The sequence below is a fragment of the Eubalaena glacialis genome, chromosome 3 (genome assembly GCF_028564815.1).
Source record: "Eubalaena glacialis isolate mEubGla1 chromosome 3, mEubGla1.1.hap2.+ XY, whole genome shotgun sequence".
Classification (NCBI taxonomy): domain Eukaryota; kingdom Metazoa; phylum Chordata; class Mammalia; order Artiodactyla; family Balaenidae; genus Eubalaena; species Eubalaena glacialis.
The window spans coordinates 52355632-52380820 of record NC_083718.1 but is presented as its reverse complement, the minus strand read 5'-3'; the positions used below and the strand labels follow the sequence as shown (position 1 = coordinate 52380820).

Sequence of the window (25189 nt, the reverse complement as noted above, 5' to 3'; positions counted from 1 at the left end):
TTAGCATATCAAGTCCATTTTCTTTTTTCCAGCCCTCAAAAGGTCTGTTCTCAGCCCTCCCTTTTCCGGGGCACCCATATGGTGAGTGGTAGTGTGGAGGAGACAACATTTGTGACTTTTTTTGAACTTTCACCTTTTACTGAATGCTTCTACCTTTGCGGCTTGTTAAGGACATGGGGGCTGTGGGGACAGAGAGGCTGCAGAAAAGACTTTACTATCCCGACAGAGAGTGTAGAAAAGGCTTACAGTAAGTTTATGGAAAAGCAGCCTCAGGTTCACCTTCAGGCCACCATTTGGAGGATTCTGACTTTTTATTAACTATCTCTTAGAGGTGTTTCTAGCCAGTCCAGCTTGTCATGGAGCTCCTGCTATTGAAAATTTAGAAGTGTTTCCATTGACTTTAGACACTTGAAAGGTATTCCTAGGTGTGCCAGGACTTCTGCTTTGGGTGTTATTGTTGGATGTACTCATTAGTAGCTTCGCGAAAAGTGGCTTCTCTCAGTTGTAATAATGGGCGCTCCCCCTTTCTGTCTCACTTCCCTTCCCGTCATGTTGCTTATTAGCACCACAGACTAATAGAATGTTAGAGTTACGGGGACCTAAGAGAAACTCTAATCAAACCTTCCTTTATCTGTAAGAAAGCTGAGAGTCAGAGAGGTTAAGTGACTTGTCACTGATCTCTCAGTAAGTGACAGAGCCAGGGCTGGAACCCAGGGATCCTGACTCTCAGCCCAGGGCTCCTTTTTTTTTTTTTTTTTTTAAACATCTTTATTGAAGTATAATTGCTTTACAATGGTGTGTTAGTTTCTGCTTTATAACAAAGTGAATCAGTTATACATATACATATGTTCCCATATCTCTTCCCTCTTGCATCTCCCTCCCTCCCACCCTCCCTATCCCACCCCTCTGGGTGGTCACAAAGCACCGAGCTGATCTCCCTGTGCTATGCGGCTGCTTCCCACTAGCTATCTATTTTACATTTGGTAGTGTATATATGTCCATGACACTCTCTCACCCAGGGCTCCTTTTTATCACATTTCCTCTGTGCTTTCTTCAGTACTGTTTCTCCACTCGGTCATCATCCTTCTACCCCCTCATCCTCTTTCTGGGATGTTTTCCTCCTTTTTTTCGTTAGCAGGTATATGTTTTTAGTGTTTCTCTGGGTTGGGGCACAGGAGGCTGGATCATGATTAATAAGAAAGGACTTAATTAAGAAAAAGTAGACAAGAGAAGGAATGGACAAGAGAAGGAAAATTTAAGAGACGCCAACCAGCACAGATCCAATGAGAATGGGAAGCTGTGATTCAGAACAATGGTCGATGTTTTCCTTTCCCAAAAATATTGCTGGAGAGTGTTATAAAGTGGTAGTACTCAGTAGGCAATGGGCTTCTACCCAGTGTAAAACCAAGATCACATCTCAGCAGACGGGAGAATGGCCGCTGAGGCGAGCAGTCATCTCAGAATGTTTTCTGGACTCTTCAGTGGTCCTGACAAAGGTAACCTATCCACACCTTACCTTAAGAGATACGCTCTTGAGAACAGTCGAATAGGGATGGGGCAGTAAACTCAATAAGAAGATACCATTCTTTTAGAACTGTCAATTCAAGCCAAGAAGCTAGGGAGTTTTATTTGATTGCTCTGATAATTGGTTCCTAAGCTTTTCAGGAATCCAGAGAGGTTTCTAGTCGTGGCTCTGGAAAAGTATTATTCCTGCTCTGGTTTCAGTATCTACATCTACAAAATGAGTGTGCTGGATCAGTTAAGAGAGCTCTAAGGCACCTTTCAGTTCTTACTGAGGTGCCTCTGGGATTCTGTTTCCTCATTTGTTATCTCAGCTGAGTTGAGGACACCGTTAGCTGTCTTGGCCTCCAGCACTGAAGACAATGTTCTCCCTGGCTGCACATTGAAATCAGCCTAGGTCCTTCTAGAAATGCTGATGCCCAGATGGTAGCTGAGACAAATTAAATCAGGATTTCTACAGATGGGATACCTATATCCTTAGTTTTTAAAAGCTTCCCAGGTGATTCTACTGTGTAGCAAAGGCTGAGATCCGCTGATCTTCCAGAATAAGAGGTGAGCCTTTACTGGATTTGTTTCCTTGGATTGTGCTTTTAATCATGTGTCTTGGTAGGTTCCTCTCAGTTCTCTTATAGGCTACGGTGATATAGTAGGAGCCCCCTGGGTCTCCCGGAATTTAACCTGAGAGAATGGGATGATTAATTCTTATGTTTCATGGTGCTGGCAAACCATTCACCCGTGGCTGCTTCTGGCACACATCCCGCCACACAGGTACCAGCCTTCTGTGATACGGGTGATGCTTCACACTTCATGAAGGCAGGTACTGCTAAGAGAGCAACTTGAGTCTAAGGGACAGAGGGAGTCATGCTGACCCATGAGGCCCTTGAGCAAGAGACCGAAGACTCATTGACTTTCTTCCTTCCCATTTGTTAACTCCTTATGCGTAGGAGGGTTGATCCAGCTCAACTGCTATCAAATACAGGAATCTCTTCCTCAATATCCTTGATGGTCTCCCAGAGACATGGAACTTACAGTAAGTGATGTGTGGAACTGGCTAGTCCCAGCTTGTGGGTTTCAACTGTGTGTATCTCTTCCCAACTCCATGTGCATTGGTGTCAAGTTGGTAGCCTCAATCGCCATGGAGACAGTCTTTACACTCCAGAAATTGACACATGCTACACATCAGGGCTTTTCTCTCTTCAGAGGGGCTGGTTGTTAAACATCTACTCGTACAACAGTTAGTTTACTACTTAACAAAATAGTCCATTCATTTGTGGAACAGTGGAACTTCTCTGTATTGCCGCAGATCTGCCTTTGGGTGGGCACTCCACCCAGTGGTCTCAGCCTTGCCCTTCGGAACAACTTAGACGACATCAAAGCCCCCTCTGACAAGCTAGCCCTTCAGATATTTGAAAACAGCTGTGATGTCTCTCTCAAGTCTTCCCTTTCCAAGCTGAGTATCCTTAGTGTGTTCAACGTGTTCTCATGTGGTTTGGAGGCTCAGTAGGTGTCTTTGAATATTGGGGTGCAGTGGCAGGGTTTTTAGAGGAAAACGAAAACTACTCCCAGAGATGATCTGTGGACTTCTTCACAAAAGGCTTTTCATTCTCTTTCTACATTCAGAGTACCGTCTGAGCCCCACGGAGTGAGTGTGGTTGTGGAGTAGGCTACAGTCTTGGGTGTGGCTGCTGATTGCAGCCCACATGCTTTCCCTAAAATGCACATTGCTGCCAGAATGCTTGACGGGCTTGAATTCATCAGAGTGTCATCAAAACACAGATTCTGGTTTCTGAAACAGGTAATTTTCCCACCGCTGTTTTGTTTTCCTTCCAGAGGCTTTTAATGTTCCCCCTTTCTTTCTTCCCTTTTCTGTAGCGTTCAATCATTTGTCTCCTGATCACCAAAACTCTGTGTCGAATGACAGCGTTTTGAGTCCAGGATTCAGTCAGACACACAAAAAGGGAAGTTGTTAAGACTTATCCAGCTGACTGTAGTGAGACAAAAGCGAGAAGGAAGCCGGTGCTGTCTGAGTTCCGCAGAATCGCCACTCCCCATCCTTTTGGAATTGGGGCTCGGCTGAATCTGGAACTGACCTCAGCACGGGTTAACCAAATTGGCAATAATGTGAACTTCCTTTTAGTCATCTTATATAGAGGGCAGGGACATGGGAGTCAGACGGGAGTTCTTTGGTCTAAAAGCAATGAAAAGTTCAATGCAGCTACGCAGCTAACATTGCAAGGGTAATGCTAGGGATCTTTGTTTTGGGTAACTGAGTCCATTGACCTCCCTAAGAGAGCAGTGAGACTGTACCGGCAAACAGAAAGCCTCTTTCGGTGGGGTGGGGGGGGTCTCTGCCTCTTTGCTGTATTCTCAACATTGCTTCCTTTGTTTTTCATTCATTAGGATTTAAGTCTTTAGGAGTAGGTGTAATGGCATTTCCATCTTCTTGACAGAGAGAGAGGGAGAGAGGTGTGTTCAGGACTGCCTGTCATATGGTGAATTTGAACAGAGGCAGCTGTTGTCATGGTGATGGCAGGTTGCATCCCACCACCATGGAAACCAAAGTTAAAAAACTAATGTTAAGGCTGGAAGTCACATGATACATTTTTGTTTTGTTTTGTTTTAAAAAAAGAAAAGGGGTTTGGTTTTTCAAACTGTTTTTTGTTGTTTTTTTTTTAAGACGAGTTGGGTTTTGTTTTTTTTTTAAGACGAGAAAAATTCTAGTGAGGAAAGCAATGAGATCATGAAATGGGACAACACGAAGTATGCAGAGCCTTCCACCCCATTTTTCTGCTTGTTAACGGTGCGTTTCTGCTGCCATGGGGGTGGGAAAGGAAGGAGAGATCCAGGATGGATTTCCAGATTTGCAGCCAGAATTTTGTACTGATTCTTCTGTCACATGAGGAAGCACAGGGGTTTAAGCCTCCTGCCCTTCGGTGGCAACATGTGGTCCACCCTCTGTTGACGAGCCCGGGACAGAGCCTGGAAACCTAAAAATAAGGACTGAGAAAAGGGATGGGAATGCAGTTGAAGGTGTGACTTGCCCCAGAGATGAGAGTGGTTCATACATTGATAAGTTCAGATGCTTAACATTGTTCTTCAGGAAATTGAAAAATTTATCTGTAGCCCCTCAGAACCCCACAGAATACAGTGTCTCTATTTATTCCCTTTTCTGGATGAGTTTTCTTTGGGCGCACTGTCCTCCTAGGTCAGCCACGGGAGCAAGTTCAGAGAAGTCCAGGAGGAGCCCATCCAGGAGCATATTAGCCACTGGGCCGAGGCTCCCTTGGACCGTGGCTAACCTCTGAACCCGGCCTCAGTGGGGCAGGGCTGCGAAGGCTTGCTGAGAGCTGTTAGAAAGCCCTCTTGGCTCAATCTTTTTATCTCATATTTCCTCCTACTTCATTCCACAATCTGGAGAAAAGGTGAAACATCCTTCCAGGAAGGAGAGCTGGCCCCAGGCCTAACCGGGCTGGTTTTAATTTTTTTTTCAGTCTGTGAGGCATTGAAGAACTGTACACACGACGTGTGTGGAAAGGCTAGGAGACAGCTATTCCTGTGAGAATATCAGCCTCTAGGGAGGGGTGCAGACACTGCATGTGGAAACGATGGTGGTGGCTCTGGCCACGTCTGGGTTTTAGGCCTAAGTCTCATCTCTTCACTATTACTGGTCCCTCCAGGGCAGATGTATTGTTCTCTGCAGCCCAGGCCGGGGGATATGATCTCACCAGCATGATCTCACTGCATTTCCATCAGGGTCTGTAGGAGCCAGAGCCGGACCTCTGTGGCGGTTCAACCCCTCCTGTTCTTAGCCCTGGCCTTGGGTGTGATGAATGTCCCTTCTAATCACTGGGTGAGATTGCATCAGAGCCATCAGCTTCATAAATCCTCCTCTGGGGACTGGTGTTTGGATGTGCTTTCCATATTCCCAGGAGGTTCTGGGCCACATGTCTTTGCTCTCTTCCCGGAGGCCCATTACCATAATTTTCTTTTAAATCCTTTATTGCAGTGGGTCTCTTCAATGTCAACCCGTGGCTGCAGCCAGCCAGCCCGCTTCCAGAGGCTGTGACCCCTAACAGATGCTTCCCCCAAAGCTTAGAGCCAGAGCAGTGCTTAAAGATTGATTTAGTAGGAGAATAAAAATGACTGTGCATTTGTTTAGCACCTTACAGTTTTCAAAGGGTTTTAAAAAAATTTTTATTTTATATTGGAGTATAGTTGATTTACAATGTTGTGTTAGTTTCAGGTGTACAGCAAAGTAATTCGGTTATACATATACATGTATCTATTCTTTTTCAGATTCTTTGCCATTATAGGTTATTACAGAGTATTGAGTAGAGTTTCCTGTGCTATACAGTAGGTCCTTGTTGATTATCTATTTTATATATAGTAGTGTGTACATATTCATGTATCATCTTAGACGTTGATCCTTTTGTTGTCCTCCTTTGGTTCTGGGGGAGCGGGTGGCGGTGGTTTTCTCTGACTCGAATATCATGTCAGGGTGACTTTTGCATGGAGAGCCGTGGCTCTGGTTTCCATTGCCAAGGTACGTTTTCTCCATTGCATTCCATGTCTCGAGGAAGATTCTAATTCTTCTCATATTAAAAAGGCAGCACGAAGGTCTTGGATAGCTGGATTTCACTATTGTTCATATTTAAAATATCCCTTTGGTGTTGTGTTTGAGGGAATCACAGACTAGGCAGCACCCCTCACCCCATGACTGTTTTTTTTTTAAAATTAATTAATTAATTAATTAATTTAGTTTTGGCTGTGTTGGGTCTTCGTTTCTGCGCGAGGGCTTTCTCTAGTTGCGGCGAGCGGGGGCCACTCTTCATCGCGGTGCGCGGGCCTCTCACTATCGTGGCCTCTCTTGTTGCGGAGCACAGGCTCCAGACGCGCAGGCTCAGTAGTTGTGGCTCACGGGCCCAGTTGCTCCGCGGCATGTGGGATCCTCCCAGACCAGGGCTCGAACCCGTGTCCCCTGCATTGGCAGGCAGACTCTCAACCACTGCGCCACCAGGGAAGCCCCATGACTGTTTTTGAGTCAACATTCCACTGGTTAGAATGATATTTCTGTGCAGGTGAGGGAGGAGTGGAAGGGTGTGCACAACGCTGCCCAGGCTGTCTTCTGAGACTCTTCCATCTCTTAGAATTAGACATCCCCAAACAGGAGGCAGGGATGGACAGGAGGAAAGGAGACAGACCTGCCCGTAGGGGGCGTGCTCTCGGCCTGGGGTGAGGGGTGGCGATGGGTCCTGAGGCCTGCTGCCTCTCAGACTGTGCTGTTCTAGACTCCCCAGGAGTTTACAGGAAGTGCCTAGGTGGCCACAGGCTGCCCCCGACAAAAGCACATTCTCCATTAGGCCAGGAGTTGGAGAGAGGGCACAGCGTTCCATCTGACTGCATGTCCCCGGTGGGCCCTCAGCCCCCTGAGCTCTTTCAGTCTCCTCTTTGGTATTCTAGCGTCACAGCTCTGAGAGGAAGCAGCTGAGAGTATAAGGGTCTAGGATCAGCCTCCTGATGGTATAGAGATGCATGTTTCCCTGGGGACACCCCAGATTTGCTGCTCGGTCCCTAAGTCCTTCCCAGTCCTGTACCTGCACATCAGTCCCTGTGAGGTATGGATGGGGAAGCTCTGCTGGGTGAGCAAAGGGAGGGCTTAGCTCCCAGGCCAGGCCCCCAGGGCTCTGTTGACAAGCAGAGCCAGTGCCACCATGGTAGCCAGTAGCTAGCTGGTAGGGCAGTCCTCTCTCTCCCCTGCCCCAGCTTTCTGGGCTTCAGGAAGGAGATGAACAAATAGCAGGTGTGCAGGCCAAGTCGTGCTGCTCAAATTAGCTGTGTTGCTAAGGAAACAAGTCAACCATTCGAAGGAAGGAGCATTGGGTAAAGGAGATAAATCAATAAGGGAACCTATTTTTATCATTTCCCTAATGATCGTCTTGAAGCTGCGAGATGGGAAAGGGAGTATTGGAGTGACACAGGTCCTCATTAACGGGCTCAGAGAGAGAAAGGAGTGAAGGGGTGTTTGGGGAGATTGCCAAGGAAGTTTATAAAATGAGGCCCCTAGCGAGCAGACAGCGAGACTGATGCAGAGAAGAGGCATCTTTGCAGGTTTCAAAGAATTTCCGTGGTCATTTCCTCATTTGGTCCAGTCCCTTTGTTCTCCTGTGTTTGATCCTCTCAGAAATCTTGTGCTGATTTCCATGACCCTCAGGTTGGCATGGGTTTTTGTGTTGGTTTGGTTTTTTCAGAATAGAGATAGCTTTAATTGATTTTATAATTATAAATGAATACATGCTCATTATAACACAATGCGTAAAGGAGTAAAGAAGAAATCCTGCTACCCCAAGAAAACTCATTATCCTTCTAGCAAGACAGATTTTTTTCCTTTGCTCGTAAACAGAATTTTTTTTTACATTAAAGAAGTCTTTTATGCATGCTGGTTTCTTTTTCTGAAGAGCTAATGTGTGTACGCAGCATACAGCACACAAAGTTCAAATGGGTGTACTGTGTAGAGAAAGTATGGGTAGCTTTTGTAAGGATAGCTCCGGCTCTGTTTTCTTGTTGCTATTCGCTTATGAATTGATTGATTACATTATTAATTAGTTAAAAACCAGTCATGGGGTGACCACTGTGTGCTGGACACTGGGGTACAGAGGTCCCTGAGTCAAACAGAGCCCCTGCCCTCAGGCTCCCTCACTGCTCCGTCAGCTCCATATGATCAAAATCTCAAGCCACAAACAGTGCAGACACCAGGCAGAGAGAGTGTTCTCCGAAATGCGCTTGGTGTCAGGCACAGAATGTCATGGGAGTCTCTGAATTCCTGGGCAGAAGGCATCAGAGTCCTGGACAGACTTCCATTCTGTTTCATGAAGGGCATTGTTCTTTGAGGCCTTGGCAACACGGAGCTTCCTTTGACCTTTCCAAGCACGTCTTTGCCTAGCCTGCGAGGTGCATCCTTGTGCCCTGTGGGCTGTTACTTGCAGCTCAGGCTCTTCCCCTGGGAGGTGTAGCAGAGCCCTTGGTAAGGGGCTTGAACTTCTGCTTCAGGAAGACAGGGAGCGGTGCCCCTGAGTCAGCTCCCAAGCTGGGGGCCCGAGCCAGTGGGAGTGACTACAAGCTGGTCTTCGTGAGAGCTCCTCAGTGGGGCTACAGCTCACGGACGGGGATGCCTCCCTTTCATTCACGCCTGCGCTTAACACTGAGTGAGCTCCTACTGTGTGCCAGGAGCTCTGCTGAGAGCCGCCAGTGGAGAGGTGAGCAAAACACTGTCCCTGCTTTCCAGGTATAGTTTCTTGGGGGAGATCAGTATGAGGAGGGATGATAAAATTGTACCATGCAGAGAGCTGTGGGGCACAGGGAGAAGCCTTTACAGACAAGGTGATATTTCACCTCCATCTTGACATATGACCAGAAAGGAGGAGAAAGGCCATTGCAGGAGGAAGCAAAATCACTGAGATGTAAGTGCCCATTCTTTGTGCTTTCTTCAGAAAGGGAAGTGGAAAAGAGGTTAAAGGAAAGGGCTGTAAGGGAGAGTGGCTGGGGCCTGGGCCGAGCTGGGTGTTCTCTCCTGCTCTCCTCTCCTAAAATTTCCCTGTCCCCCTTCTTTCTTTCACCTAGTCACAGATACTCAGAATTCCCATAGTTTCACCTTTACTTCTGCACCAAAATTTCACCTCAGATCCTTAATTGCCCCAGACGTGAATTCATCCTGAGGTCGAGATGCTCTATAAGGCCTAAAGGGACATCCCTCTCCAGGGTATGTGCATTTGAAGTTTTCAAAATTTGCCACGCGGCTTGTGGGATCTTAGTTCCCTGACCAGGGATCGAACCTGTGCCCCCTGCGGTGGAAGCGCAGAGTCCTAACCACTGGACCGCCAGGGAATTCCCTGAGGTTTTCAGAATTTCAAGCCAAAGGATCACTGCTCTGAATGGGCCCTTAGACATCAGACTGCAGGCAGAGGATTTGAGTCGGGAGGATGTGGGAACGGGGTCTTCTCAGAAACTGAATTACCAAACCCTCACTTTTAGATTCTAGCCTCCTGGGCCATAGGTGGTGCCATTTGTTGAGCCCTCATGAATTCTCGGCCATCCAGATACCTGTCTGGTCATAGGAAGTCTGGCTCGTCAGCCTTTCTCCCGCACTGAGCGCCCTTCATGGTAATGGCCAAGGAGCTAGGCCTGTGTCCCCCAGAAGCCTCATCTATCTGCACCTGGACATTCTGGGCTAGGTGAGCTTACCGGTCCTAGCAGGGAGCTGTATGCTTAGACTGTCTGGCCAGGAGGATGCAGGTGTGGAAGTGGGCATGAGGAATGGGGCGACAGAGGGGCTGCGGCAGCCCAAGCAGGCATTGCTCGGTGGAAAGCCTTGGAGATGCACAGCCAACAGGAGCTGCCTTGCCTGAAGGTCAGCAACTAAGAGCTCCTTTTCTTTTAAGTCTGTGCTTGTCCCTCGAAGGTGTTCAGGAGAAGAAGCCTGTCCCCCCAGTAGATCAATGAGAGTGCGCGACATCTGCGGCTTGAATGTGAACATGCATGTCCCCGGTCCTGCTTCCCAGGTCACGTGCTGGGCCCCTTGGACCCACCGAGTAGCCTTCTGAACTTGTGTGGGGACTTCCAGCCATGGCAAAGGGCTGGCCAAGCCTGACACTTCGTGAACATTTTTGTTAGAGACAAGGACAGGGCGTGAAGTGGAAGAGGCATTAATTTCACTCCTGTCAGAGCCGCCATCCTCGCATCCCCTGGACCCTTGGGGACTGGCTGTGAGTTCTGCCCTTTGTATCAGGGCTCCCCAGATGTGTTCCTATGAACAGCATCCCCAGGAGAGATGCTCTGACAGAAGGGTTATATGGTGAAGAAGTTTGGGAGTGCTGTGTCCTGTTCCCAGCCCCCTTTGGGGGATGGGGTGCATGCTGTGTACAAGAGTATTAAAGGCTCCAAGCACCCTGCTGGGAGGAAACCTGCTCACCTTGACCGAACCCAGGCTTTCCCTCATTCGTTTGATTGCAAGTTCCTGTAGCACTAGTATCCTGTGGTCTGCATCTTAGAAACATGCCCCAAGTGCCCTTCATTTCTTTTGCCATTTGTCATTGGCTTGTTGTCATGTTCTTGGTTCCCTATCTGTACCGATTCCCTGGGCTTGTTCTCAGGAAAGGGCATGGATTCCTGGGTCTCCACTTCTGCCATGTTCCCACCTTCATTTTACCATTCGGGTCTGGGGAATTCTGGGTGTCTGAACCAGGCCAAGGACAGGCTAGCCTATTCAGAGGGCTTATGGGACACCAGATCCTGGTGTGGTCCTGGTCATCCTGCACTTGTTCAGAGCTCTGGATTAGAGCCCATGATGGGGAGGAGGAGAACTCCCCCTGTGATTTGTGGGCACTGGTACACCTGGGTGAGCTGTTTGTGGGCACTTGTCACAAGAAAGTAGGCTTGTAAGTGTGGTGGGCATCTCTGGTGTGTATTTGCTGGCATGTTTAGCTCTCAGGGGCCATGCTTGGTGCCCAGAGAGACGGAAGGAGGAAGAGTGGCGAGGTGTGCTGGGGGACTTTCCATGTGGTGAGGCTCCCCGCTGACTGAGAGGGTTTCAGCCAGCACAGTAGGGTATGGAGGCAGGAGGCTGGCTCTGAGGTCCTCTGAGCCCCATCCAACCAGTTTTCAGATCCGGTGGCTGGGTCCTAGAGGCCAGCAGAACTGTCCCCAGGGTATGAGTCCTGTGTGAGTGTTGGGGTGTGTGGGAAGGGAGGATGGCCAGCTGCTGGAGAATGGGCTGTGACTCAGGGTTGCATGGGGGCAGGGGGCGGGGAGCGGTGCTGCTAAATGAGAATAAACAGTTCTGGAGGCTCGAATGTGGCCAGCCATCTCACCCCCTCCAGCCTCCCATTCCAGCACCAGGACTAGAGCAGCTGCTGGGGCGGCTCACATCGTGCACGTACCACCTCTGCCCTACCCCTCTCAGAGATGCTGTGAGTGCTTCTTTGCCACTGATGTTCACCGACACACATATCCTGGTGGGGATGGGGAGGCATGGAGGCGTGTTTATGATTTGCCCTCCTTCTGTACTCCCTAGGGAGGGCTCTGGGCCCTACATCCTACACAGCCAGCTTGAACGTGTGGGGAGACAAGATCCCTTCCCTTCCCTCCACTTTATCAGACTTACTACTCATCTCTCCCGCCTGGATTCCAGAAGCTGCCAGATCACAGGTTGATCAGCAAGACCAGTGGCAACAGCTCACTTCTGTTTGTCACAACCATAGTTATAGAATGAAATCCCACGTGCAGAGTGATCCTGGAGCCGGTGATTCCCTCTCTCTTTTCTAGAAGTCCCCCCCTCCTGCCTTCCCCGGGCTTACGGCACAACCTTTCTGCAGGAGTCAAGGATGCTGGCACTACAATCGTAGTCCTGTTTTTCAAAAAGTCACAGGGAGCCCACTCACCTGTCTTCAGAAAAATGCAACAGAAAACGAAGCCTGAATTCATTATCCATTCATTTGTAGTTTGATTCCTAGGGGCCCCGACTTTGCTGCCCTGAATGCAGACTAATGATTTGTCTGTCTGTTTTCTATAGATGTAGACGCTTAGGAGAAAATAAGGTGGGACAAAGCCAGTTTCTCCTGGCCTCATTATAGATTTTCCTGAATTGGATATTAAAATAAAAGGGAGCTCATGGAGAGAATTGTTCCTTTTCCAAGGGCTCTTCTTCTATTTATTCGAGCAGAGGTTCTAGAAGAGGGCACTACAGGTGTGATTCCCCGAGGCAGCAACGAACAGCCACAGCTGGATCCTTGCTGAAGCATCATCATACAGTCCAGTGGTTTGAAGACTGAGAAGAACGGGGAGCCTGCAACAGCATCAGTGTTTCTTCCTCCCTTCGTCCCACTTCCCTTTTTAGTCCTGGTTAATTCCTGGATGTGTCACTGAATTTACTAAGTATCTGGAGTGTCTACCATATGTCTAATATATTATTTATTGGCTACACTCTTTTCTTTTCTTGAGAAGATACTTTGTGTTCAGAGCCTAATCAGAAATGGTTACAGTTCCACATGCTAAGGACCATCCACTGTCCTACCTGCCTGTTTGCTCATATCAGTCATGCAGACTGCACAGACAGTGTGGGTTGATAAAGTTTGTGTATTGATGTACACAGCCATCTTGGAGGCTGTGTCCCTGTCTCTTTGGTGAATCTGTTTCTTAACTCCTCCTTTCCCACGCCGTTTGAGTACATGATCTTGGCCACCATCATTGCCAACTGCATCGTCTTGGCCCTGGAACAGCATCTTCCTGAGGATGACAAGACCCCAATGTCCCGCAGACTGGTAGGTGCCTCCCTCCTTCTCATCTTTCTTTCCCCCTGTTCTTCCTCTTGCCTGGTTCCCTTCTCCTTTGCTTCTTCACCTGGCTCCCTTCCCTTCTGTACGGTTCTGTGAGTTTGTTCTTTGCTGAGGGACAAGTTGGTAACAAATCCCATTGGGATTCATAAAGACAAGAGGACTGACCTTTTAAATTCCTGCTCCCGGGAAGTTCTGTGTATACACTGCATGGAAACCAGGCAAGAAGAAAGGGAGGACACGGGGTCCACACACACTTCTCTCCTCTTTCTGAGGGACTTTGGGAGTGAGAGGAAGAGGGAGAGTAAGGGAGAGAGCATGAAGGATGCTCAAAGCCTATGTGCATTCACTGTTCTGAACTTCCTAAACGTTTGTCCGTATTCTCTATAAAGAAATCATCCATGTGTCTAAAGTATTCCCTCTGAAGAGAGCAAACAAAATGCTTAAAATCCAAATGTATGGGTAAGTGGCTCCAGCCTGATAACCCATGGATGAGAACGAACTCTTAAGCTTCCAACATAAGTGAAGGCCAGCAATGGGGAAGCTGACCCCTTCAAGGCAAAGCCAGCACCGTTGGTCATTGTCGTGGGAAGATGGCCGGTCCTGGGCATGAGACCCACATCCATCCATTTCTGCAGCTGGCTTCCCTTGCTCTTGTGCTCTCTGTGAGTCCTGCAGCACCCTCACCCGTACGTGGGGCTGGCTCAGCGCAGACGTCCAGGTGTCCTGTAGGAGAGAGGAAATGTCAGAGCAGAGAGGATAGCTAGCCAGGGTGTGCCTTGGCCCGTGTCTGATGAAGCACAGTCCTTCTCTAACCAGCATCTCTGTTCTTCATCCCACAGGAGAAGACAGAACCGTATTTCATCGGGATCTTTTGCTTTGAAGCTGGGATCAAAATCGTAGCCTTGGGGTTCATCTTCCATAAGGGCTCGTACCTCCGCAATGGCTGGAATGTCATGGACTTCATCGTGGTCCTCAGTGGGTGAGTCCTCTTCCTGTCTCGTTTTTGTGTGTGGAGGGGCCTGTGGGGTAAAGAAGCGGCTGGTGCGAGGAACCTGGGGGTGGGAAGGCAGAAGTCGGTGGGGGAAGAAGTTCAAGGGTGAGATTCCCACGGGGCTGAGCCATGGATGAGCCACCTGCAGGGGAGTGCAAGCCCTCTGGAGACGCGCGTGACATTCGGCAGAGACCGTGGACCCAAGGTCTGGCGCTGCTGCTTCTGGTTTCCCATTCTGTGTTTGGCTAGGGATGCACAGACGTTTCCAAGTGAGTCTTTTCACTAAAGCAAGCAGCTTGCCCTAGCCTGAGGACTGCCCCCCCGCCAAAAAATGGGCCAGAAGATGCCATGAGGTGCAGTTTTCTTCTGGAGGGTGGAAAAGACTCTAAGTATATTTTCTGAACTGATAATTGAGACTCGTGTCCTGACAACAGAATTGTTTACGATTTACAGATTTATACGTATTTATTATCCGAGGAGGTATAAAACTGAATCACACGAAAATGTCTGATAACGCGTCCCTCTGGAAATTAACATAGTAATACTGTGTTGTGTCATAAGCAGCATATATGATGGCAGTACATTTATTTAAATATTCAATAGTCATTTTTTGTAAATGAATATAGTATACCTATACTGGGGTTGATCCAGCGCTGTTGGCAGCATATGCGATGGACCTTGGGACTGGTGATGATGGGCATTGCCTCCCTGGGCTTCTGTGGCTTCTTGTGTGTCTTTGTATCAGGTTGCTCTTGGTACCTGCAGGGGAGGGGAGCAGTCCAGACCAGGTGGGTCCTGTGTGGGTGTGGCAGCAAGGGGTGTGGCATGGAAATTCCCTTAGCCGGCTGCCCAGTTGTTCAAACCCGTGAGTACAAGATGAGAGTGGAGTGGAAAAGTGAGGAGTGGGGAGATATGAGCTACCATTATGATTGACCAAAGGCAGAGGGGAGCAAAGAGGACCTTCCCCCCCGCCCCAGGGAATAGCCAGAGGAGTGGGCGTAGGTAAAATCTGACAAGAGTGAGAGTTTGAGACTATTTGCATCTCTTCATTATGTCTTCTGCAATAGACATAATCCTCATATGTTTAACCTTCGTGTCAGTTGTGATTAAGTGAAAGGGAAAAAGTTGAAGGGGCAATTGACTAGAATGTATAAATGGAAGCTCACGAGCATCGAACCCTTTAATATAGGGAACAGATAAGTAGATGGAGATGACTCTTTATGTTTAAAAGCATCTGTTGCCTTACAAAAGGATTTTCTGAAGGTTATTTTTCTAAAAGAAAATTCTACTACTGCATTTAAAATGTGATTTAGTGTATAAAGATAAACCTTCTGCATAGTGTTTCAGAAGTACATGGTCAAAGACTGCAGTACACCTGGATGATGTTTTGTGGGGTTTTCTCTCCAGCTTAATTGAAGTATGATTGAAAAATAAAAATTGTATATATTTAAGGTGTACAATGTGATGATTTGATATATGTATACATTGTAAAATGATTACTGCAATCAAGCTAATTAACATATCCATCACCTCTCATAGTTACTTTTTTTGTTTGTTTTTTGGTGGTGAGAACACTTGACATCTACACTTTTAGCAAATTTCAAGTATGTTATACATTATTATTTACTATAGTCACCATGGTGAATACTAGGTCTCCAGAACTTATTCATCTGTAGCTGAAAGTTTGTACCCTTTGATCAATAGCTTCCCTTTTCCTGTACTCCCAGCCCCTGGTAACCACCATTCCTTCCTCTGTTACTATGACTTCGGCTTTTAAAAAAATTCGACCTCACATATAATTGAGATCATGCAGCATTTGTCTTTCTCTATTTCACGTCACATAATATCCTTCATGTTCATCCATGTTGTTGCAAATGGCAGGATTTACTTCTTTTCAAAGGCTGAATAATATTCCTCTCTGTGTGTGTGTGTACCTGTATCACGGTTTCTTTATCCATTCATTCATCGATGGAAATTTAGGTTGTGTCCATATCTGGCTATTGTGAATAATGCTGCAATGGACATGGGATTGTAGATATCTCTTCAAGATAATGATTTCATTGTCTTGGATATATATCCAGAAGTGAAATTGCTGGATTATATGGTAGTTCTATTTTTAATTCTTTTGAGGAAGTTCCATACAGTTTTCCGTAGTGGCTGCGCCAATTTACATTTCCACCAACAATGCGCAAGGGTTCCTTTTTCTCCACATCATCACCGACAATTGTTATCTTTTGACTTTTGCTAATAACTGGGTGATGTTTTAAATGTCTCTAAAATAAATAATATATACTATACAGGTAGTCCCCAACTTATGATGGTTTGACTTCTGATTTTTTGACTTTCCGATGATGTGAAAGCAATGCGCATTCGGTAGAAACTGTACTTCGAATTTTGAATTTTGATCTTTTCCTGGGCTAGCGATAGGCAGTATGATACTCTCTTGTGATGCTGGGCAGCAGCAACTACAGCTCCCAGCCAGCCCTGAGGTCACGAGGATAAACAACCGATACACTGACAAGCATCGTGTACCCATACAACCATTGCGTTTTTCACTTTTAGTATAGTATTCAATAAATAACATGAGATATTCAACACTTTATTAAAAAATAAGCTTTGTGTTAGATGATTTTGCCTAACTGTAGGCTAATGCAAGTGTTCTAAGAACGTTTAAGGTAACTCGGCTCAGCTATGATGTTCAGTAGGTTAGGTGTATTAAATGTGTTTTCGACTTACGTTGTTTTCAGCTTATGATGGGTTTATCAGGGTGTAACCTCATTGTAAGTCAAGGAAGATATGTACAGTAAAAGGCCTAAATGAGTCTGCGTCATTTTAGAAATATGATTCTGTCTAAAAGAAGAGTACTGTAATGTATATGGATTATATGCTACAATTGCGTGAATTCTTGGTCTCATTGAGGCCTATACATGTCAGAGGCCATTTGAAATTTCTCGTCTAGTCTATTTATTTTTACTTTAAACTATTCTGTGTTCATTAAGGAAAATTTGGAAAATACAGAAAAATCAAAAGAAAAAAAACAGTCACTGATTAAGAAAAATTCCTGATTATTTTGTGGTATTTCCTTCCAGCCCCTTTAATGCTAAGCAAGCTCTCCTTTCAATGCTTGTAATTGTGCTACCTTTTCTCAGTATAGTATGGGCATAGTACATATTACTCCATATTTTGGGAAAAATCTGTAAGGACTGATCAGCAGTTTGTTAAATAGATGTACCCAGCTTACTTCTCCATTTTTGCAATTATCTGAGACTTAGATTGCTTTCTGGTTTTGGCTATTATAAATAATTATTAAAGATGCTCAGTGTACATCTTTTGGATGTCACATTTTAAGAGACATTTTGACAGGTTGAAGTACTTCTAACGGAGAATCTGCCTTTCTGGGGTGGGGCCTGGGAACTAGGATGGGTGAGGGAAGGTGGAGGAAATGGGCCAACCATTTGATGGAATGAGAGAAGGCTGGTGGGAGCCATAAGCACTGCCTTCAAATGAGGGTTGCCATGTGGTTGAAGGGGCAGATTCGTAGAGTCCTTCGTCAGCATGGCCAAGAAGGCCCTCTGTGTCCTCGCCTGCATGTGTGGGGTGCACACGAGTGGGCGCAGGTGCTGAGCCCTTGGCCAAGTCACTTGTCCTCTCCGCTCTCTCTCCCCCAAGCCTGGGCATCTCCCGTTCTTAGTGGCTCTTCAAACTTTGCTGAAAGGCGACTGCTGTCCATCTGAACCAATAGGACTTTGCCCCTGTTCTTCCTGCACCTACTCATTCTTTCTCTCCAGGGAGAGGGCTTGGCACTCTTGAGATCCGAGCTCAGGGTTGCGGTTCTAACCCGCAGGAATGGGTAATCAGATTTTGTCTTCTGATCACACGGTGCTTTCATCTACCACATTGCATGGCTTCTAAAATGCATATTTCTCCTGCTGGAGCATCTCTAAAATCAGCCCGTGTCCTACAATAATGGCATGATATAGTTTAATTGACAGCATTTGTCTTTCATAGTGGTAAATAAAACCACGGGGCATCTTACAACTGTAATACCAGCCCAGGGAAGCAGGCAGATCAGGCTTTAGATAGGAGTCATCCCGTACTCAGAGAGGTTAAGTGCTCAGCCCAAGACCACCAGCTCCTTGACAGCAGATACAGGAGTTGGAACTATGCCCTTTGACCCAAGGCTGGTGTTTTACCTCTGCCCGGTGCAGCCCCTCCTTTAGGCTTCCTGACACCCGCCCCTGCAGCAGCCCGTGCTGGCTGCTCTGACTTCTTACCTCAGCTCCAGGTGTCACCTCACATCCGCCTCCAGCGCACAGGAGGAGTGACAGGTGCTAGAGCAGGACACTGCCTCAGGCTGAGGCTGTACAACTTCTCAGCTCTCAGTGTGTGATGGGAGGTGGAGGGGTGGGGGGCTGAGGTGCCAGACAGCTGGCTCAGCCAAAGACCTTCCATCACTGCCTTTTGCTCAGAGATGGGTGGTTGGGAGACCTGGGCCACCACATTCTGCCTGTACTCTCGACCTTCTAACCTTTAGAATTCTTAGGTCTGTAAGCTGAGGGAGCTCCATGGTTCAGAAGGTTAATTTATGTACATTATTCATCTAATCCTCATAATCCCCAAAATGGGATCTCGTTATCCTTGTTTTATAGATGAAGAAACCTAGGTTTAGAGAAGGTACATGATATACTAGGAGGTACTAGAGCTGGGACTTGAGCCCGTATCTTCTGGATCCAAGTTCCTTCAATGCTCATTTCCCCACACCATCAGTGACCTCACAACCTCACAGCCTCCGTGGTTCTGTAGCTCTGTGATTGCATGTTCCTTTGGTCCCCTTGAAGCAATGTGGAATGGGCTCAGGGAGCGACATAATCAGGCAGATGTCCCTGACCCAGAGCTGAGGCTTCACGTATGACTTGAAGAGGACCAGAGCCCCATGTGTCCATCCTAAGACTTCTCTCTGTGGGCTTGGAATAGAACCAACTCCCTGCTCTGTGGTTAAGAAGGCACGTTACTTAACTCTCATGGTTTAATACATAAAAACTAAACCCGAAGTTCCAGCTTGTTTCATTAATTGGCTTGTTCATTCATTCATTCACCCATCCATCCATTCATTTATTCAACAAAACGTGTATTGTTGAATACTCAAGCAAATTCTGGGACTGAGAACACCAAGGTTAATGTATTCTCATTTCTTCTAAAAGACAGTGGAATTTGCTATTCTTTTAACAAATTATTACCTTACATAACTTGGGATCTCTCTTGTACTGGTAACAATTCAAGAGATGCTATTTCTAACCATTTGTTAGGCCACCTGGAGAATTCTAAATTACTCGAAGTCATTATTATATATTAGTCTTAATAATAAGTCATAGTCTCTGGAATAGATGGGCAATGATAGGGGAGGATGAGAACTCAAAGGTACTCCTAACCCAGGGGTAGGAACAGGGAAGTGAGGGCCAGGACTGTGTCTTTGAACCCTATTCATATCTGTGCCTGATCAGAGTAGGTACTTAATAAATGCTAGTAGAATGGAATCACTTGTTCCATCCCAGATTGTCTTGTCACCGATAGGATACAAAGGAGAGTGCTGGGGGCAGCCTGGGGCTGGCAGTGTGGAGGGGTTGCCTATTCCCAGTCCTGCCTCTTGGTCTGGCTGAGCCAGGCAGTATCTACATCTCTCTCATGTAGCTATGACTCAGCCTGGCTGCTCACATCGTGATCACTCCATTAGAGAAATGAAGGCTGGGAACTCAGCCTCCAGGTGAGTAAGATATTGGGCTTCATATCACTTGGGCCTATTTACTAGGTTCGCAGTGTTACCTTTTGGGAATTGCTTCCTGGGTGATGGGTGCAGAGTTGGGGTCAGGGCTGAGTACTGAAGACCCAACTTCCTAGAGGTGGCTGTGGGTTGGGGGAGGCATATGGAGAAAGAAGCAGAAAGAGCAGAAGAATGCCTCACCTGGCATTTGCCATGTAATGAAAGCTTCCATCTATTGAGCCATATTGCAAAGACTACATTTCTATCTATATCTGTATCTATGTCTATGTCTATATCTTTATCTATACCTATTGCTCAGAACATGCTTCACTATCAGTTTTGCCAGCTTTTCTGTGGGAGATGACCTGTCTTGACTATTTTCTTAACTGCAAGAACATGGGTACAAACTCTGAAGAGTGGGTAAGTGTATCTGAGCCTGGGGCTCTGCCTCCTTCCTCTACCAAGACCATTACCCCAGGGCCCAGGTGATCACCTGTGCCTCTGTCTTCCTTCAAGTCCTTCAAGGGACATTGTCTTCCTTCAAGTCCTTCAAGGGACATTGTTGACGACCCACAATGTGCCAGGCACTGTGCTTGATGTGGGTGGGGCAGGGCTGAGTGTCCCCACCAGGAGGCCGCATGTCATGAAAACCAAGAAGGGCATCCAACCTAGCTCTGGGGACTGGGGCAAACTTCCTGGAGGAAGTAACATTGAAACTGGGATGTGAGGATAGGCCGTTAGGACTTAGACAAGGAAGGAGAAGAGCTTTTCTGGGAGAAAGAATGCTACACACAAATCCTTGAAGCTGAGAGAGAGCATGCAGGATGCTTCTGGGGAGTTGGCCAGTGGAATAGTGAGCGATACTCCCAGAGAGGTCAGCAGGGGCCAGCCGAGGCCATGAGGAGGAGCTTGTACCGTAGCCAGAAGGCAGTGGGGAACCACTGAAGGCATTGAGCAGGGGTGGAATGATTAGTTCTAACTCAGTGCTGGATGCTGCACAGGTCTTTGTCATCCTGGAATTAACTCTGAGGAAAGGGCATGGAAAGGAGAGGGAAGCCGTGGCCATACCCTTAGTTGCAGTTTGGGAGGAGGTGCATCGCCCAGCAGGGAGAGGAAGGATGAAAGGAAAAGGGAACGGGGAGGAGAAGAGCCCGAGGAGATGCTGCAGAAGAGCTGGGAGCTGCTATTGGATGTCCCCAGCTTCTCACCAGTGGCACAAGCAGAGCCTGTTGGTAGGAGGACGGTATCTGGAGCTAAATATACATCGGTAGGTATTTTTAGAGGGTTTCTGTAAGGAGGCTGCCCTAATACACGAATTTCCCGAGCAGCTAAAGATCGAGGAAAGCACAGTTTTCCTTCTCCAGCACCGTCTCTCCAGTGCTGAGAATGTGCGGGAGGTGTTGTGAACGCAGCCCCGGGGCCCCCAGCCCAATTTAAATCTCTGTGGTAATAGTATGATAACACTTGGTATTTATATAGCATCTCCGTGCCAGTGAGCCTGGCGAGATTTTACAGACCTGTCTTTTACTCATCCTCTGTGCTCTAAGTGGGCGAAGCAGGAAGGTGGGGAGCAGGGAAGGGCTGGGTAGAGGGAGGAGGCATTGGAGCTCGTCCTTTCAGAGACGGGGAAACTGAGGCTGAGTGAGGTGATATGGGGGGCTGGGAGCTACTCAGAAGACCCGAGTCAGTAGAAGGAGACCAGGTCTTCGGTGCCTTCGTGCTGACGTTGGGGTGCTTCGCTAGTCCTTAAGCTCCAACTGCTTCTCAAGTTCTCTCTCCCAGCAGAGTTGGTGGCTGCTTGTCTGAAAGACCTCCACCTCCTCACCAGTTCCTCGTTCATTTCTAGCTTCACTTTGGGGGAACACAGCTGCTACTTGCAGCATCTCCTTTTGTCAGAACATTAGTTCTCTTTTAATTGCATTTCCCTCCAGATGGGTGCATGATGGAAATGATAGAGTTAGGATATGGAATTTGGATTCAGGGGAGAGGTAGGCAGAAGGCAAAATGTGGAGCTTGGAGGTCTCTTCTTCACTCTGTGCTAATGATAAACCCAATTCTTTCAGGGAGACCCCAGATGAGAGTCCCAGGTCGTAGTTGACAGGCAGTTGAGCTGGGGTTGCTCCTTGGGTGGGAGATCATTTCTTCTTACATATGTACTCTATCCTTTTTCTGTATTGAGAGTCATCGTTGATTCATTCTACAGGTATTTATTGACTACTTGCTGTGTTCTGGGTGTAAGACATTGCTGTTGGGATGGTTTCTCTTTCCTGAAACATTGCTTCTTGTCACCTCCATTGACTGATAGAAGCTCAAACTGGAGAGAACTGAGTGGGGGCCTGAATTGGTCTTGGTGTCAACAAGGAGGAAGGAAAGCCAGAGCGAGTGGAGGAAGGTCCAGACCCCCCGGGTGGTTTGGTTTCAGAGTATTTTGCTGGCTTTATATTCATTCAGGGTAACAAAGGGAAAGAAATGATGGCCAGATGCTTTCTAAGCCAGACCACCGCCCTGGGCCTGGAGCTGCCATTTGAATGCTGTTAAGTGCGTACAGTCTTAGACATGTGCGTGACTGTGTGTGGAAGAGAGCAGCAGGGGTGAAAATTCCAAGGCAGGATTGCAAAGCAGAGATGGCTATAGCATAAATGTTCATTCTCTAAATTTACAAGGGAGACTTGAGAATTAAAGGGAGTGTTTACATTTCCATTCTGTGGGTGATATACGTTTCCTCCTTTGGATAGAGCTTTTGTGCACTTCTGTCTGTACTGTAAATATAGTCCACAGTTCAGTGTGAAACGCGAAATGCAACAGTACTATTCAATGTATGACTCCCTGAAGTCAGAAAATAGCAGACGTGAGGAGTGCAGAGTGGTTACCACAGGGAGCAGTGCAGATGCTGAAAGGAAAAAGAGGGTGTGCTGGGCTTAAGGAGAACATATAAAGGACGGTTAAGTCTAAGGTTACTAAAACTTAACCACCGAATTTTAGACCTGGGGGAATGATAAATTTGTCCCACTTTCTTTCTTTATTTTTTTCCCCAGAAGAGAAAACTGAGGCCCAAGTGGCTAAGCCACGTGTCCAGGGTCTTAGAGCTGGAACATGGTGAGCGGGGACTTGGATACTGGTTTGTTAACTCCAAATCCAGGACTTGCTTGCAGCTATGCTCTACTCTCCCCGGCAGTGAGAATCTGATGCTTCTTGATTGTGTTCAGGCCATTAAACTGGAGTGTTAAGAAATAAATGATTTTTGTAATTGGTTGGCTGGAATATATATATATATATATATACATATATATATTGCAATATATATGTGTGTGTATATATATATATGCAACTTATATGGAAACAGAGTTTAGTTTAGTGGACTAAATGATTTCAGGGGCCCTGAGTCCTGGTCCTGACCCTAATATACATTCTCTCTCTGATACCTCAGTGTGATACTAGGTGATACCTAAATCATCTCAGCTTTCCTCATGAAACCTCATTTATGAAATGAAGGTAGCGCCTGCACGAGCTACCTCACCAGGTCTGTGACAAACAAATACAGTAATGATGATGCTGATACTGGTGATGATGGCTCGCATTTTACCAGGAGCTCACATGTCTTATTTTAAATGTGGAAGCCTTCATATACTATTCTCAGCACTTGCATATATCATTTTAAGTATAGAAACATAAATCAAGGCAAATGTTATCTCCGATTTGAGGATGAGGAATTCAAAACTCAAAGAGGCTAAGTCACGTGCTCAGGGCCAAACACTTACTAAGGGGAGGGATCAGCATTTTCATTGTATTATCAGCAGTTCTAAAGCCCATGTGGTGTCTACTGTACAACACAGCCACCTCAGCAAAAGCGTTTGGGAAGACAATGAAGCAAAATACGAAATCAGTGAGCAGAAATACTTTCCCTCCCAGGTCAGAGATATTATGAAGATAAATGTTAAAATACACATAAAGCACCTTGAGTGCCTTTTGAAAAACATGTTTCAAAATATTCAAAATACTGTAGTTCTGTAGCTCATTCAGAATAGTCATTTACCTCCATAAAAGTTGCAACTACAAAGACAAGTTTCACTGCAACTTACTGCGAATTCCAAGGCTGTGGCTGATTTAAAAATTTCCCATTAGTTGTCATTTTGCTTCAAGGCAGAAGTTTACTCCAGACTGAACGTGAGATATATCTTATTTCCTCTTAGAAGTATCTAATTTTATCAGAACTAGTCAAATCCTTCTGCGGTTATTATCAACAACAACAAAGAAATTCCAAGTAAAAGCGGAAACAAAGGCCTTCATTTTTAGCCTTATCATCAATGAAAATATTACATTTTTCCATATTCTTACTTTTATTTTTTTAATATTCCGTGTCTTTGTCTTCATCTTCTGGCCTCCCGCTTCACACAAACATACACAAGTCAGAAGGCTCTGAGTGCTACAAAGGAAGGCTGAAGAGAATGCCCTTTTCCCCCCAAGAAGGAATGTCCCATCAGAAGGGTCGTGCACAGAACTCTAGTCCTCGCTCTGAGGAGAGTTGGCAGGAAAGGCTGAGTTCTGATGTCCTTCCCCTTGTCTTTCATTTCCTTCCGTCTCGGCTGCCACTCTTCTGTCAGGAGCCTGGGCCTTGGTGACGGAATGGTTAGGAGAGGGGCTCAAGGTCATGGCTTTTCTCCCTGGCCTCAAACTCTGCAACAGTGACTGGGAGGCAGAGTGACAGGTGTGGCTGCTTCACACTTCGGATGACATTTGCGGTGAAGTCTCATGATTTATGTCACTGTGGGCGGTTCCATGCATCTCACCTCCTCCCCCATCAACCCTCTAGGGCCAGGCGGGTCCTTGAGGAGTCGTTCCTTAGTCCAGGACCACATGAATGGCCATGGAGAGCTGAAGCTGAAACAGAACTGGTTTGGGGTATCTTTGCTGTTGAGTCTTAATCAAAACTCTGGGTTAGAGTGGGATAACAGAATGACGTATCTCCCGGCCCCGGCCCACTCAGAGCTAAGCATCCCTAGCCCCCATATCTGAAACTTTGAATTATGGGGAAAGACATAGGAGGAGCCAGGAGAAGACAAGGGGGAGGGAAGGCTAGAGGCAGCCGGTATTAGTTGAGGACCTCTTACGTTCCAAACATCGTGCTGACTATAAGGGGTACAGCCCTGGATGGAGATAGAGTTTCTATTGTCTTAGAGCTTGCTGTCTAGGAGAGAAGACAGATAGTAAATTAAATTTAAATGCAATGGTGTATAAAGTGCTGCAAAGGAGAAGTGTTAACAGTGCCAGGAGGGTTTGAAATTGGAACTCTAACCTAATCTGAGGGGAAGGAGGTCCAGAAGTTGATGTTAATGTTGAAACCTGGAGATGGAGTAGCCTTTGGCTAGGAAAAGAAGACGAGAGGGAAGGGGGCAGGACGAGGAGGGTTTAGGTGGAGGGTAGGGCAGGTGTAAAGGGCTGGAGGTGGGAGAGGGCCTGGCAGCTCTGGGAAACAGAAAGAAGGCCAGTGGAGCCCAACGTGTAGTGTCTGAGGTGACAGTAACCTGAGGGGAGTTGGAGAGGGGGAGGAGCCACATCATTCAGGGTCTCATTGGCATCACCAAGGATGTTCAA

The 25189-nt window shown here is 46.8% G+C and overlaps 1 protein-coding gene across 3 annotated transcripts in view; it reads left to right on the top strand.

The window, feature by feature from the left end:
• The window catches only part of CACNA1E (calcium voltage-gated channel subunit alpha1 E), a 302414-nt gene that overhangs the window by 15021 nt on the left and 262204 nt on the right, over positions 1-25189 (top strand). For all 3 annotated transcript variants that reach the window (XM_061185651.1, XM_061185650.1, XM_061185648.1), the window contains exons 2-3: positions 12728-12833; positions 13688-13827. In XM_061185651.1, coding sequence (XP_061041634.1) covers positions 12728-12833; positions 13688-13827 — 246 coding nt within the window. The remainder of the gene's footprint in view (positions 1-12727; positions 12834-13687; positions 13828-25189) is intronic.